The 16,785-nt window shown below is 44.3% G+C and overlaps 1 protein-coding gene and 1 long non-coding RNA gene across 4 annotated transcripts in view; one reads left to right on the forward strand and one right to left on the reverse strand.

Moving 5' to 3' along the window:
- Positions 1–16,785, forward strand: part of PTPN14 (protein tyrosine phosphatase non-receptor type 14) — a 122,281-nt gene that overhangs the window by 100,525 nt on the left and 4,971 nt on the right. For all 3 annotated transcript variants that reach the window (XM_062637061.1, XM_062637060.1, XM_062637063.1), the window contains exons 12-18: positions 1,026–1,104; positions 2,646–4,135; positions 6,675–6,818; positions 7,809–8,027; positions 12,205–12,333; positions 13,256–13,490; positions 15,539–15,702. In XM_062637061.1, coding sequence (XP_062493045.1) covers positions 1,026–1,104; positions 2,646–4,135; positions 6,675–6,818; positions 7,809–8,027; positions 12,205–12,333; positions 13,256–13,490; positions 15,539–15,702 — 2,460 coding nt within the window. The remainder of the gene's footprint in view (positions 1–1,025; positions 1,105–2,645; positions 4,136–6,674; positions 6,819–7,808; positions 8,028–12,204; positions 12,334–13,255; positions 13,491–15,538; positions 15,703–16,785) is intronic.
- The window catches only part of LOC134173264 (uncharacterized), a 44,260-nt gene that overhangs the window by 16,695 nt on the left and 10,780 nt on the right, over positions 1–16,785 (reverse strand). The window lies entirely within an intron of this gene.

Here is a 16,785-nt window from a genome sequence, read left to right on the forward strand (position 1 = left end):
GAAATAGTTTCTGTCATCTTCCAGCTCTGGCTTAACACAACCGTTTTGTATGCACGAATTCATGGGTGCTCACATTCTTTGATTCTCATTCCCTCTCCCCATTTACATAGAAAATGTGACTTTAACCCTTCCCCACCCCCTCTTGAACAGCTAACTTGTGTGGTGCTCATTTTGTGCATGTGCATGCAGAGGTGGTAAATTATTTGGTGTTTCTTTTTTGCCTCGGGCATCCACAGTATTCCTTAATAGTCTGAACTACTTGAATCAGCCCTGATGAAGAGCCTTTATTCTGCTGCTCAGAATTTATTCATGCATTCACAAAGCAACAGTGTCTTCCTTCTCTTTCTGCTTACTCTGTGTATCAAAGTATACTTTCCTAAACTCTGCTCAGTGGCACCGGGCAGGACATTACAGTGCAGGTAGTAAAATGTGACTACAAAACACGTTGGTTTACCAGTGGGCAAAGCTGGTTGCTGCAAAGGGTCCTACTGCTTTAATGCTGAATTGGCCCCTATGATACTTGTAGTGTTAAAAAGCTTCTTGCAGTGCAGATTGTTGGAGGAAGGCTCCAATTCATCATCTAGGGACCCCAGTATTCATGTTACTTTATATGTACTCCTGTTGCTTGTATAACAGTGTTCTAGGTCCTTGAATTTGTTCCATCTCCTCCTTTTGTCCTGATGGGATGTTTGGTTTGGTTTAATTCTTCAAGGGCAAGGGCTTTTTACTAAACTGGTGAAAAGCTGTAAGTGAGCGGAGAGCCTGGGTGTTGTTTTCTGAAGTGGTTGAGCTTAAAGGAGTTTTCACTGGTTTTTGGGCTCTGTAACAGAATTCAGCAAACAGTTTGCAAAACGTTATTCTCTGTTCCGTAAAGAAATGCCAAGCCACGTGTCTTTGGCTGGGTAAGAAAGGGCTGTATTCAGTGGAAAGGGCATAGAACCGTTTCTCTTGTTTCAGCTGCAAAAAAACCCTGTAGCAAACTAAGTTGCTAATGCTTTTTATTTTACCTTGTGCTTTTATTTCAGCCAAGACAACATCCATTTATACTGCCTCCTATGCATGTCCAGTGTGGAGAACACTACACTGAAACACATAATTCACAAGGTACTTAGAGCATATATTTTGCCTTTAATGGACTTCAGTGTTATGTGCATGCAAAGAGGCTCCTAACCTTTATGTCTAGGTTTCTAATGCTGTCCTGGTCAAATGGGAGCTGCTGCTGGAAAAGAGAGAGTAGTTTTATGGTTAATGTTGCAGTAAATCTTCTGTTTAAAGTCCAATTTCGGTTTTCAAATTTCTCTAAAATGTCTGTGCATGATTATATGGACCTTAAACTTGGAATTCCAGTTCAGCGAGCTGGAAAGGTAATCTCGAAAGGAAGTAGGATGGCTGCACTCAAAGGCATTGCCAGCTGGGGCCAGGGAGAGAAACAGAGTTAGGGAAAAGGAGAAATTGGAGCATCCTGGTCATGAAACTGTGTATTTAGATGGTCTGTTCTGCTGACTTTTCACCAACATCTGCCTACATTGTTAGTCTTGCTGACGTAGGGAGGGTTAACTGTTTTTACCCCCATATTTGACAAATAAATTGTCTAAGAGGTTGTACCAGGTTACTTTGATCAAGGCTGGGATGGGTGCCCAGCCTCTAAACACCTTGAATCTCACACCCTTAACCACACCACCTTTTGGAATACACGTAGCCACGTCTGTTAGGCAGTTCCTGAGAGGCACAGTTGAAGTGCTCTCAGCAGCAGAGGAGATCTTAATCATACCTGAGGGTGGTTTAGAGTTGTGATGGTCTGACTAATTTTAAAGTAGAACTTGATAAGTTTAGTTCCTTGCATACAGTAAAAGGTTTGTCTTAGTGAGTGCTACTGATTTACTGCAAAGATGACGGTCTGAAGAGGGACAGTCTCAGGTTTAGAAGAATTATAAAGTTCTCTTAGTTTTACACAGACATCTCTATGCTGCTGGATTAGCTGATTTCACAGCTTTGGGAGCTGCTACTCCTTTCTCACAAGACTTTCAACAGGGACAGTCTTGCATAAAGCTGTCATCATCTCCTCTCAAATATCCTTTGCTGAAATGTTTAATATTCTCTAGTGCGTCTGTAGAGTGTTTTGGTTGGTTGTGGTTTTCCTCTGAGTCTTGATCACCCTGCAGTGTTCTACTTCAGGTTTGGAGTAGGATTTCCAATTTCAGAGTCTTCTGCTACTTCAAATCACAGACAGCAGTGCACCAACAGAAAAGATAAGAGAACTGTTAGGTTTGCCACGGGCTAGCAGCACTGGGGTTTTTAAGGTGGCAGCAGCAGTGAATCATTACAGGATGCTGAGGGAGGAGATGCCCCCTTATTCTTTCTTGCCACCCCAGGCAAAAACACTTCCTCTCTTTCCCCTTTCATGTCTCCCACAAGGATCTGAACTACCATATTTTGCTAACTGCTGGCAGCATTTACGTGAGTAGCTTTGTTTTAGTTCTGTCTCAGTGACTCAGGGATGCTCCCAAGACCAAATGTTCGTAGCAGTTGTTGTACACCAAGCTGTGTCTGTACTCATTGGTGCAGACTTCATTTGAAGTTTTGTTAACATGGAACGAATCCTTGTATGTTAAAATCATCAATGTCTTTATCTTTGCTCTACACAGATAGCATTTTCCATGGAAATGAAGAAACTTTCTACTGTAGGTCTCAGACCAGTTTGGATAGGTGTCCAATGGACTTCAGCTACTTGAATGGTAATAGACCCAATGGGAGCGTATGCAGTGCCCACAGCATGAACTCTCTCAATCGCTCACAGAACTTCATCCAGGCATCTCCAATGTCCTCCAATCTGAGCATCCCTGGAAGTGACATCATGAGAGCAGACTATATCCCCAGCCACAGACATAGTGCAATCATAGTACCATCTTACCGGCCAACTCCAGACTATGAAACCGTCATGAGGCAAATGAAGAGAGGGGTGATCCAGATGGATAGCCAGAGTCAGTCTTTGAGGAATCTCAATATTGGAAACACACATGCTTATAACCAGCCAGAAGACCTAGTTTACAGTCAGCCTGAGATTCGAGAGAGGCATCCTTACACAGTTACATACGGACCCCAGAGCAGTGGCTATAACAAGCCCGTCGCCCCGTCTGACCAAATGAACCCTAGTAATGCTGCTCAGAATAAGACAGCAGCTAGTGCCATATCCCACACCGTCAGCACACCCGAGCTGGCTAACATGCAGCTGCAGAGCAGCCAGAGCTACAACACCGCTCACATGTTAAAGAACTATCTCTTCAGACCCCCGCCTCCATACCCACGTCCGCGTCCCGCCACGAGCACGCCAGACCTGGCAAGCCACCGGCACAAGTACGTCAGTGGCAGCAGTCCTGACCTGGTCACTCGCAAGGTCCAGCTCTCGGTTAAAACCTTCCAGGAGGACAGCTCGCCCGTCGTCCGTCAGTCACTGCAAGAGGTCAGCGAGCCCCTCCTGGCAGTGAAGCACCACGCGGCTGTGAACAAGCGCCACAGCTTGGAGGTCATCAGCAACATGGTACGTGGTATAGAAGCCATGGCACTGAAAACTCTAAACGCTCCTCTGCCGCGCAGGAACACCCTGCGGGAGCAAGTGCAGCCGGAGGAGTCGGTTCAGATGGGGCACGAAGTTCAGCAAGTTCCTCACTATCATCACAAAAAGACGTTCTCTGATGCCACCATGCTGATACACAGCAGTGAAAGCGAAGAGGAAGAAGAGACCTCAGAATCCGTGTCGCAGATTACAGCCCTCCATAAGAACATGGAGTACAGTGCTCAGCTGCAAGCTGCCCTGGCTAGAATACCAAATAAACCTCCTCCAGAGTATCCTGGGCCTCGGAAAAGTGTCAGCAACGGGGCCCTGAGGCAGGACCCTGTTAGCATTTCTGTGGCTGTAGCCAGGGCCAAGGCCATGAGGCCAGGGCCTTCCAAAGCCATCAGTGTGTCTCGAACTGATCAAATGGCAATAAACGGATCCTCGCTCGGGCCCTCTATCTCAGAGCCTGACCTTACAAGTGTGAAGGAGCGGGTCAAGAAAGAACCTGTCAAGGAAAGACCTGTGTCTGAAATGTTTTCTATTGAGGACAGCATTATAGAAAGAGAAATCATGATGAGGGTAAGTGCCTTCCTCTGTTGCGGTGGCTTCCTGGTAGTCCTACAGGTCGGGATGCGTACCAAAAGCTGCTGGATCAGTAAACTGTGGGGAACACCTGGGTGGGAAGATGCTGATTTGCTCCAAGTAAGGAAATGTGATGTTAAGTGCCAGATCCAGTTTGGGTTTGTGGATCTCTGTGGCCGCCAAAGGGGCTGATCTCATGCCCCAGTTTTGGGCTGTATGCTTCCTCCAATGTGGTTTTTCGCCTGCTGGCCAGGTCCATGCCTTGATCCAGCTGATGGTGCTACCATCACCCTGAGAGCAGCGCCAGCCCAAGGGGGGTGCAGAGCATGCACTGGGTGATGAGGAGGCTGACCACAAAGCCCCCCTTCATACCTGCTCCCCCCTGCCTGTGTGGATTTGAAGGCAGGGTGGGTCTGAAACGTGTTTGCCGAGATGGGGAGGAGGTTGCGTTTCAGCACTAGTGTTTTATTGCTTCTTTGCAGGGCTGTCGAGCTAAGCACCACGTAATCTATAACACAGTGGAAACTCACCTGAGTTTCAGGTGATCTCTGCCTTCCCTGCTACTTTACATAACACAGTTACCTGAATGCAACCCTGGTAGCTGTAGACCATGGATTGCTGGTTTTACCAGTAATGAGTGACTGTAGATCTAATTCCAAAAGTAGCAGATGGAGAGGCTGTGTGGTTGAGGATCTGGATTGTTTATTCATTAAGAAATGTACTCAAGAATGAGAAACAGCACCCTTTTAAACTTGCAGTGACTTCAGCATAAGAAGCATTTAAAGGCTCCAGTGCCACTGCAAGCAATGGCAGAAGCATGACGGGTGCTTACCATTTAGTGACTGAGGGATGCGCTTGACGCACCGCTCTGAGAAGTGCAAGTGCAGTCACAGAAGGTGAAATGTGTGCTGTAGGATTGAGGTCTGAAACAGAAACGATTCCTAAAGCAAATTAATAAAGCATCTAAATGGTCCAGAGCAGAAAAGAGCTTGTAATGTACTAGATCAGCAACTAGTTAGATTGAAATAGTATTGTGTATTCAGAGAAACTCTGAACGTGTGTATCGTGCTCCTTGATTGTTGGTGGTCCTTACGCTGATGTAATGGCTAGGAGTCAAGCTTGGGCCACAGAGTTGTATAATGGAGACTGAATTTACTCCTTGCAGGATTTTATACTTTAAATGTAAAATAGATGCTTGACTGTAAGTAATCAAGTCAACGTCTACTCCACTGTAACAACAAGCGTATATGTGTTCTTTTGATCTTCTGAGGAAAGGAAACATTGAGTAAACAGGAATGCAAAGGATTGGAGGATGGAAATGAAGGCGAGAAGAGAACTTAGAGATGCTGTTTGAGTACTCTTTGCTGTTCGAGTACATTCGGAGCAGCCTTTGGTCAAAAGGTTCTTTGTTGTTGTTGTTGTTGTTTTGGAAGGGGTAGGCTTAGCATTAAAGCTTTTAAAGTGGTTTCAGCTTAGGTCAGCAGTCTTAACACATGCAGACCTTCCTTTTGTCACAGGAATTGCATGTTATATGAATGGTAATTTGATGACCATCGTCTTTTAAACACAGACTTTTCTATTTGACTTTGCCAGGAGTAATAATAATAAAATCCCCAAACAAAGGAAAAATACTCGCATTTTCCTACTTTCTGAAAGCCGGAAAAGAAAGCAGATGGGTTTGGATTTTTGTTTTGCTTTTTTACATTGTGCTGCAGAGGAACCCAGTGGTGAGGAAAAAGCTCACAGGGCTTTTGAACAATCAAGCCATTTACAGATGTCTGAGAGCATTCATGTTCAGTAGCGTGTTCCTAGGAGCTGAGCTTGGCCTGTGTGGTGCCCACACCATAGGCATGCAGAGAACCAGGCTTCCCTTGTGCTCATCTCTCCTTCCAAATCCCGCAGAAAGCATTAAGGAAATGGAATAGAATATTCCACACATGGGCATGATAAACAATATCCCTTCCTGGCTGCTGATACAGTCGGTTTCTGGGATACGTGAGCTCAGGTTTTAGTGCAAAATACATCACGGGTGCTGTTTGAATCACTGTAATAGCTGAGTGCATCAAGAGACTTCTCGTTTTAAGTATTGCTATCACAGAAGGGAAACAATGGCCTGTGTTTTGCTGTTTGTTGTAATAGATTGAAATGATTGCTTTTCCAAAGGTGCCCCAGGTATCTTGGCTACGGCAGGGCTACTTTAACGCAACAGGGTGATGCTTTGTGTGTCCTACATCCAGCATCATGTTTGCAGGGAAAGGCTCAGGGTTGTATTTGTGTGTCTTTTAATGGCACGTAAACCGAATTACATGCTGGGATTGCTGCTTTGAAATTAAAATTCTGTGCTCATGTAGGAGCAGGCCTTTGAGGAATAACAGGAAGAATAGAGGTTGTATTTGAATTTACGATGCTAATGGTGATCATCTGCATTCCTTGGCCAGAGAGTTGCAGATTTTGGAGATTAAAAAAACATTCCAGCATTTTACTGGCATTATAAATAATCACACAGAGATGAAAACGTGCCTTTTCTTGCCAAAAGAATCTAGAAAAGCAGAAGATGGCAGGCCTGGAGGCCCAGAAGAGGCCCTTGATGTTGGCAGCACTGAATGGACTCTCAGTTGCTAGGGTTCCAGTGCCAGAGGACAGCCAGGATGAAGTCACCAAGGTGCCAATGGATGAGAGGGTAAGTTGGAGGCTCATGCAATGTCTTTCATTCCCTGTGTTGCCAGCAGCACAAAGTCCCTAAAATATGAACATTTGATTTAAAATGTCAAAACAAAATGTCTTAAAGGTGTTCAGAAGCATTAATGGAAGAGGTCCGGGGTTAACCCTGATGTGACTTTGGATTCTGTTAAATGTCTGGAACATTTACTGAAGTCGGTGAAAATTGAGACTGTTCACTATTTCATGTGACTATACAAGCTCGAGCTCTAAATCAAACATTTTGCATGTCTTTCTCTTGGTCAGGCAGTTTTTCCTGCAGTGATCATCCATAGATCCCATATTCCGTGTTCTGGTACAACCAAGGAGCTCAGTTAATGTCTCTGAACAGGATTAAATTGTCAAACAAGAGTTGTTTGCCTTCTGATGTGTGTGCATGGATATGGAATTCCAGAAATTAAAACCACTTGCTGCCATTAAGTTTTGAAAGACGTATTTGCAAAGAGGCTTTCTGGATAAAGATCCTTAGCCTTGTGTTGTCTGGTATGCAGACAACAGGCCTTAACCTCTGCCTATCCATATGCAGGGCTGTGCCCAGCCACAGAAGTTGCACGTTTTCAAGTTAGGGAGCATTTTGATAACGTGGACCACATCACAGTTCTTGCAGCACAATCTTCTCTAAACGTGAAATGCTTTTACAGGTATCTATTGTGGTGAAATCACCCGCAAATTCATCCTGAACCAGGGTTGTATTTAGCAGGGCTTTGCTTTTTACGGTATCAGTCTTAAATAATGTGAAGGTAGAACGTCAAAATGTAAAATTAGCTTGTGGTTTTACTCAGTGTAGAAATCAGTGTGTGTCATGTTCCCTCAGATAACTGCAGCTGAAAGAAGTGACTGAGAGGATGCTATGGCTGTATATTGAAATTCAAAGAACAGATGGATGAGTCTAGTAGTAAATGTTCCTTCAGGCGGAATTAATGGATTGATGTTCCTTCCTGTTAAATCTTAGTGCAAAATCCTGAAGAGGAAGTTGGAAGAGGGGATGGTGTTTACAGAATATGAGCAGATTCCAAAGAAAAAGGCAGATGGGATCTTCACCACTGCTGCCTTGCCTGAAAACACTGAGCGCAACCGCATCAGGGAGGTCGTTCCTTATGAGGAGAACAGAGTAGAGCTGGTGCCGACCAAAGAAAACAACACAGGCTACATCAATGCTTCACACATAAAGGTAAAACCTTCCTTGAACTTTGCTTTGCAAATGAAGGTATGTTAAAGCTGCTTTTTGCCTTTCTGTAGCTCTAGAGCTTCTGAAAATGTAACTTAGAACACATTGTTGTACCTTTGTGTCAGCATCTCTGAAGTCTTCTGTCAACTAACATAGAGTCATAGAATGGTTTGGATTGGAAAGGACCTTAAAGCTCATACAGTTCCAACCCCCTGCCATGGGCAGGGACACCTTCCACTAGAGCAGGTTGCTCCAAGCCCCATACAGACTTGCTCTTGAACACTGCCAGGGATGGGGCAGCCACAGGTTCTCTGGGCACCCTGTGCCCGTGGCATGCATGAGTTGATTTAATTGCTAGGGGCTGGGAATTCATTTCAGAGAGGCATTTTTACTTTTTTGATGCCCACCTCTGCCAGCTGGTTGGGGAATATCTCCATTGGTTAATGTAGAAAGAGATGCTGTGTTTCTTAAACCTCATGAATATGGGTTAGAGTGGACCACTGCCTGCAATGTGACGTGGTTGTGATGACCGTGCACCTGAAAGGATGTGCAGTCAGTGTGTGTTCTGATTGATCCGTCCCAATAGCCTTGCAAGCCACTGGGGCACTGCAACAACCACTATGGAATGAGTCACTGTGACTGACTGGTGCAGCCTGCCAGAAATACTGCAAGAGGTTTGGCTGAAGTATTTTTTTCCATCTAGTAGTATATAGGATATGATTTTTAGAACACAGGGGTGGAGCTCCATGTATGCAGTTCCATGCCCAAAGCAAAAGCATGTAGTTAGGAGTAACACATTCACATAGATACTGCAATTACATGTAAGAATAATGTATTTCTTCCTTTAATGATGAGTTTAGTGATTCTAGAAGATTTTTTAAGTATGCATTGATAGAAGGAGCATTGATAAAGAGAACACCTTACACCTTAGTTTATCTCTGGTTGGATACTGCATTGAATTTCTGCTCAAAATAACTTTTTATCAAGAAACTTCAGATTTCTTCTTAATTCAATGTAGAAATAATTTAAGAAATGGTCTGGGACTTACAAACATGGCAGGTTGTACCAGTGAAGTATCCTGCAGTGGCTGTAGCTGCTTGGTTTTCTTTAGGCTTCCAGTACTAATTGCAAAGTTCTTTTTGTTGGCTTTTACTCCTGTCCCTCAGGTGACAGATTCTCTTGTCAGAGAAGGGCTGTCTACTTTTTCTCATTGGCAAAATCCAAATTAAAATAAAATAACTCAAAAATAATAAATAAAACCTCTGTTAAAATAGTATTTTCCTGGAGTAAGAACTTAAAGAGACTTGCTGGCCTCCTTGGTTGTGATTTACAGTGTTAATTCCTGTTCATAGAATCCCAGACTGGTTTGGGTTGGAAAGGACCTTAAGATCATCCAGTTCCAGCCCCCTGCCATGGGCAGGGATGCCTCGCACCAGACTATGTCTGTGCAATCTGGCCTTGAACAGCCTAGATAGATGCTGAGGTTTTGCAGAATCAGACATTGCTGTGATGCATTTCTGAGCCCAAAATTTTTCATCTCCTTTGTAGGATGCCAACAAAAAAAAGAGCTTCCTAACAAAAATGCTCACAAAACAGCAGTAGCCAGAAAAGTATTTTCCTTGGCTGGTTTTGAGTCCACATTTTCCTTGTGTGTTAGCATTGGACACATCTCGCATTCACAGAGCACCCAGGAACATGCACATGACAAGAGTCCTGGCCAGTATTTTCCTCTCCCTGCATGGGGAAGCCAAGCAGATGTGCTTTTGCTTAGAAGGTAAAATTGCATCTGCAAGCTTTACCTTAGTAGCACAGTACGTGTGTGTTTGCAGCCCAAGAGTCAGTTTTTAAAGTCCTGCACTTAGGGCATTAGAATGCAGTAAACATTCCAGACATCCCATTCCCTCCAGACTGTTTATGGTCCTTTCGTATCATGTGCCAGAAGGCTGCATATTTAGACCAGAAGTCAGTAGACAAAGACTCCTATATCATCCTGATAAGATCCATGCCTGGAGGATTCCAGCTCCCACTGCTCAGAAATAGCGTGTAATCCTGCTTATTTGCCACTGAGCTTCGCTGTTAAGGTACGAAGATGGTCTATACCAGAGAGAAAAAGTGTGATTAAATTTATGGATCAAGCAAAAAAGTTCTCAATACCACTTGGTTTGACTGGTCAGGTCAGTATTAACTTGGAGAGCTCAGTGATACTGTCCCAGCAGTACTGCACATGAGCATGCAAGCACAAAAGCAGTTCAGATGCAGGATGCTGGTTAGAGCTGTGCAGCTTCTATTCATTCCCACCTAGGAGAAGAACTTGAGTCTGCCTGCACTGGTCTCGCAGATTTTAACCATCACTCAAAGAGAAGAATGCTGCATAGGAAGGAAGAAATAAATGAGCTGATACACAGAGTTGAAAATGGTTTTCAATACAGAGAAAAATGTGTTATCATACAAAATGCTAGTTACAGGTGTAAAACCCCAAGTGTCTCAGCTTAATGAGCAGCTGTTTAAATAACAGAGAAGTCCATTCTGTTTCTGCAGATGGGTTCAAAGACCTGTACCTCAAACGCAGTATGTGGTTAAACAGAACGCTCCTTGTGGCATTGTCCGCCAGCACCTTTGTATTTGTGGATGTGTCAGTATTCCTGTTGTAAATCATCATCTCTGGGATTTATATATATAAATCCCATATATATATAAAATATTGTATATAATATGTATGTTATATATATTTTCTATATACAATATATATTTATATCTTTGTTGTGAGCAGTGAGTTTGGGCTAATGTGGAGAATTAGGAGCTCTTAGCCTGAGAAGGGAAAATGTTTTACCTTGCCGTCTTTGTTCGGTTTTCCTTGTTGCTGGTAAGCATATTTCCAGCTGAGAGCTGGTAGCTCTCAAATTGGTTTGGCTTTTTACCTAAAATGTTGGGGAAAAAAAAACCTTTTTTAATGAACCTTTCCTGATATATAGCAAATAAGCCCCCATAAAATTGTATTTTTTTAATAAACAAGTCATTTTGCTGGTGGTGTATTTTTAAACTTCATAGTTAGATGAAGATCTGCCTCAGTCAGGTAAATGAAGCAGTGTTCTACACTGGTTAACTCCAAGGGAATGCTCAGGGCACTACCTAATTGACAGTGTGTAAATCTCTATGTTCATGCTTTACAGATAATGTCTTTACTTGTTGTCATGCAAATGTTTCTATAAGATGTGGTTGGTAATCCAGTTACGTGTTGGGAAATAGATTTGTATGACTACAGCTTTGGATCGTGTTAAATTTGGCCAAAGAAATAATAAGCACTCCATCCCTGGCAGTGTTCAAGGCCAGGTTGGACAGAGCCTTGGGTGATATGGTCTAGTGTGGGGTGTCTGTGCCCATGGCAGGGGGGTTGGAACTGGATGAGCTTAAGGTCCTTTCCAACCCAAACCATTCTATGATTCTATGATATGAAAGCCGTTTAAGATGCTGGATTTACTTCATAGTAGTTTGCAGCTTCTGAGCTGAAAAACCCAAGATGAGCAAGGAAGAGTTAACTTGAAATGAAGCCTGTCTTGATCTCATTAATAGCTGGCAAGAGGCCCGTCCGAGCTTTGCGTTATGTACAGTGTGTGGGCATAACTGCATCCCCTAGGGACAGCTTGGCCACATCTTCAGCAGTGCTCAGTGTAATGAGAGTCTGTTTAAGAAGTTATTTTTTGCCTGAGTGGAAAAGACTTGAGGGAGATCCTAAAGAGCAGAGTTCTTTAGCTTTCATTGTGGAAAATGACATTTGCACTGAGGCTCTCTACACCACTGTCGTGTTCGTTTGCAGCAATGCGGTTGCCTTTTTAATGCACAGCGACACTTCTGCTGCTGCTCAGTTTTTCTCTCATCGTGGCTCTGTCACCCAGCCCAAGAGCTCAGTCAGCTGCTTATTTGTCTTTAAGCCATATCAGAAACAGAGCCTCAGCAAAACAGCCCCAACCTTTTTTCATCTGTGTGATCCAGATGCATTGGCATTTCGGTCAACGCTTTATGTTTATGGGCTTCAAGAAAGAACTTGGAAACACCAAAGATTGTGTTTTGTCCGATTTGCTCTTATCAAAGGGTGATTCTTGTTCAGAATTTTGAGGGGAATGGGACAGGCACTGCTGAGAACTTGGGCACTGACTGTATTTTCCGTTCCTTTCCTCCCCAGGTTACTGTAGGTGGAGAGGAATGGCACTACATTGCTACCCAGGGGCCTCTGCCACACACATGCCATGACTTCTGGCAGATGGTGTGGGAACAGGGGGTGAATGTTATAGCCATGGTCACAGCTGAGGAGGTACGTAAAATCACAGAGCATGGCTCTTTCTGATGAGAGCAGATCTCCTGTTATCATCACTTCCCACTCCAGGAACCTCTTCTTTCTATCAACAATCCTTTTTCCGCTTGCTCTGTTTGAACATATGCCTGCTATAATACCAGACATGGTAACTTTCTGATACTGAGTTTGGCAAGTTCTAAAGCGAAACAAGCAGCACTCCCCCTTCTCCCTGCTTCACTCCAGCTTGGCCAAGCCAAACAAAGATGTTTCCACTGAGAGCACTGAACTGCTCCTGGTTAAAATGACACAGACTTCCCCCCTGCCCAAGGTCAGTGCTGCATGCCATCACTCCTATCAGCTGCAGAGAGACCAGGAGCTGTTGTTTCTGTAGAAGTTCATGTTTAAAAACAAAAGAAGAAATCTTTTTTATTCTTATGCCAAGCAAACCAGTTATTTCCATTGTAATCCAAGAACTATGTGCTGCGTTAGAACAACTGGCACATGGTGCTAACTAATGCTGCCTTCAGCTCTGTGCAGGGGTGCTGTTAGCAGACACAGGGAGTGCCATAGCACAAGTCACTGTCCAGTTCCCAAGGCTGATCAGCAACAGGTACTTAGAAGCTGCTGAAGAGAATCTCCTTCCATTTAAAGGAGAAGCTTCTCCAGGAGGAGAGCATCTACCAAGGTGTAAGCAGTAGCTGGCTTTCACCACAAGACAAGAGTTAGCTCTTCATGCGTTTTTACACTTAGAAATATATGGCTGAGAGTTTGATGTTTCAATGCATATTTTCTTTACTTTGTAGGATGTTCCTTGCTCTCCCTGCAATTTGAAATAACAATACTTGCCTTGCCTGCAGAGTTTTATGCCCTCTGTAAAGAATCTTAGTTGCAGGAACTAATGGCTTTTTTCTGTTTGTTTGGGTTTCCTTTTGTTCTTAAGGAGGGAGGAAGAAGTAAGAGTCATCGTTATTGGCCCAAACTGGGCTCTAAGCACAGCTCAGCCACTTACGGGAAGTTCAAGGTGACAACCAAGTTCCGCACGGATTCTGGCTGCTATGCGACTACCGGTCTGAAAGTCAAGCATCTTCTCTCTGGACAAGAGAGGACAGTGTGGCATTTGCAGTACACTGACTGGCCAGACCATGGGTGTCCAGAAGAAGTCCAGGGCTTTTTATGTAAGATTTCTTTAACTTGCACGGTAACATACATCAAAGGTTGCTCACACTGGGTTCAGTTCTCTGCACCTAGTTACAGCTGGGATTGGTATTAAATGGTTATTGCGGAGCATATAAAGGTTGTACTTTGCTGTGATTTGGAGAACAAAGCAGGATTCAAGAGGTAGGAGCTAAGGTGATTGAGGATTTTGGCCCTGAAAGGCCTGACATGAGATGAGAAAAACTCAGGCAGCAGCAGTGCTAAAGACTCAGGAAGTTTTACATAAATACCTCTGTTAGCTGATCTGTTGGTGTAAGTTATCACTTCCTAACTCCCTAATGAGTGTAGGAGATACTAGGCTGCACAGAAATGTGATTAGAGAGGTTCGCTTGTTAGTGAAATATGGCACAACTCCTCCAGTTCCATAGGAGGCTGTTATTGCTGTCAGCCAGCATTTAGTTGTGCAGAGGCATCAGACATGTTGCAAAAGAGCAGAGGGCTCCATCACATATGCAGCAAATCTGACCTCATTGCCACTCTTCCAACTACAGGTACCCGAGCAATGCTAAGAGCCTTCCCAATTAGATATGGTCCTGGTATATGCACTTCTGAGAAGACAGACATTATATTCATCTCTGTTGAGTTAATAATGCTTCCTACTTCTTCCCAAGGAATAAACACTACCCTGTTAAGTAATAGGAGTTCAGTCATTACTTAACTAAAGCCACACCTCTGCCTCTGCAGTAGAGTGGAATGTAGAGACCCTTAAGTTACCACTAAAGGAGTCAGCACACGGTGTACTGATGTGTTGTTGATGCTTGCCCCTCTTAGTTCCTGACAGCTCTGCAACTGCAGGCAGCTTAGTCCTCCCTCAGGAAGGTGCATTAGTTCCACTTCAGTCTTGACACAGCTACACTCCTTCAGTGGTGCACTTCCTTTTACATGGAATAAGCTTGATGTCAATAACATCCTTCTTTTCCCAGTTCTGTCACCAAGGCAGAAAATAAAAATGACATTTCAGTTTTGGCAAAGGAGTGCCACAGGATCTGGCTTTAAGGCAAAGCTATTGTCCAGTTCTTAGTTTTGTTTCACGCTTTATTTCTCCTGCCAACCCCTGTAGCTGTGGTTGGGTGTGACAGTAATTGGAACCTGACTATCCTCATTTCCTCCGTCCCATTGTTTGCCACCATGTACAGTCCCATTTCAGTGCTTGCACTGAAACACAGCCTTTCTGATGTTAGTAGGCCTTAGCTACAGCTGCCTGTGTCAAAAGGACTGCCCAGGCTGCAGTGCCGTGATACCAGGAGTCAGGGCAGGAAAGTTCGGCTTGCACCTCACTTCCCACTCTGGCTGGTGGTGGGAAGTGAGGTGTCTAAGAGTTATGCATCTGGATCTACGTTTCTGGGTGAGGTCCATCATCTTTGTCATGCATCTAGGCTATGCTGGAATGATGCTTAGAGGTCAGGGTAGTTGTGTCACTTGGTTAGATAAACACACCGTAAACAAGATAACTGTTCTTGAGTCATGCACTTTCTAGAAATGGCTTCAGGGGAAGCAGACAATGAACTCCCAGAAGGGCTGGGAACTGTTGAGAAACAAACCCAGAGCAGAGAGGTGGGTGAGATTCTGTCTCACTCTAGAAGGGAGGATGGAGGGTGGGAGAATCGGGGCAGATGGATGCTCTCTTTCCATTGACAGGCAGTAGTTTCAGTGGGACTTAGCTGTTGTTTTGATCCCAGCCTGTTTAATGGCGGGGATTGCTGTAAGTAATGTCTAGAATCATCTGCTTTGGGGACTTGGAGATTTGCGGGGGGGACCAGAATTAAATATTTTAAAAGGACTATTTAATTTAAAGGAGCAGACTCCCAAGTAATCACTAACACCCAGCTGGTATTTGCTGCATCCAGTGCTGCTCACTGCATCCTGGCCAGAATAATCAGGATGTTGTAAAAACCGTCAGTTATTGCCACTTGGGCAGAGAATGACTTCTCCACGTTGTGTTTTCCTCCCCATTTTTACATGTAGACATATAGCTGCCTGCAACCCCGCCTGCATTTTCTCTTTGCAGCTTACCTGGAGGAGATCCAGTCGGTGCGGCGCCACACCAACAGCGTGCTGGACAGCAGCAACCCCTGCAACCCGCCCATCGTGGTGCACTGCAGCGCTGGGGTGGGCAGGACCGGTGTGGTCATCCTCACCGAGCTGATGGTCGGCTGCTTGGAGCACAATGAGGTGAGCCAGCTGCTTTCTGCAACCACGAGCTCCTTCCTTGGCTAGCCAGCTACATTTGTGAGGTTAAAAGGCATTGAAGTGCTTGCTTTCTACTGCCTCTGAGAGACCAGGGCCTTAAATGCAACAGGCAAAGGTTTCCCATGGCAGCTTACTTGTAGTTTTAAGTTGATGTTGTGTGTTTTGTTATTAGTGTTATTTTGATCCATTCAAAATCAGGGCTTTCTTCTCTAAGAATCAAGTCTAATTCCTACCAGTATTTAATGAACAGCCTAGAGATAGCTTATTACAAAGACTACCTGAGAGAGGCTAGAGAGTAACATCAGCTTCCTTGCTCTTTTAACTCGTTTTTTTGCTCTCTAAACCAACTCCTTGGACTCCTTCCTCTCTTGTATTGCCTCTAATCTCATCTGGAATGAAACTTAACTGTGTTTTAAGGAACAAGTGTGTACGTTGGGGAATAGGGTTTTAGGCACTGCAGTCACTATTACAAGGCTAGTAATGCAGTCTGGAGTTAAGAGCACCAGCAGAATAGCCATGTGTAGCAACTTGCTTTACATCAGTGTCGTGTGTCATTGGGGAACTGTCCAGGAAGAGCATCACACCTTGAATGACAACGTGCCCCCATTTTCAGTGTGACAGCTATTGAAACTGGGGATTTCTATTGCCAAAGAAACTGCTCAAAGACCAGAGCCTCTTGTAGAGATAACAATGCAGCAAGAGTAACAGACACATATCGTCTGCCCCTCCCATTAATCATCCATTGGAGGAGTTGCTTGAAATTCAGGGAGGACTGGATACATGCACCTGCAATGCTTGCCTGCTCTCAGTGTTACCACAGAGGAGTTACAGGTTTGAGCCTTCCTGTGCATGGAAAAAGTTATGCAAGACTTTATTTTTTTGCTTTCTACTGTGTTATCCCCTTGCCTCCAGCAGCTCATCCTTCTGTAGTTACAAGATCTTGTAGAGATCCTGTGCTCAGGTCAGCCGTGAACCACCTCCAGCTCTGCTTGGGCCTCACTAGAGATGAAGCTGTCCTAGATCTATGATGCAATTTACACTTGTTTTCCTCAACATCTTATTTGG

The sequence above is a fragment of the Pezoporus occidentalis genome, unplaced genomic scaffold (assembly GCF_034315485.1).
Source record: "Pezoporus occidentalis ecotype Australia unplaced genomic scaffold, CSIRO_AGI_Poc_V1 ctg50, whole genome shotgun sequence".
Classification (NCBI taxonomy): Eukaryota; Metazoa; Chordata; class Aves; order Psittaciformes; family Psittacidae; genus Pezoporus; species Pezoporus occidentalis.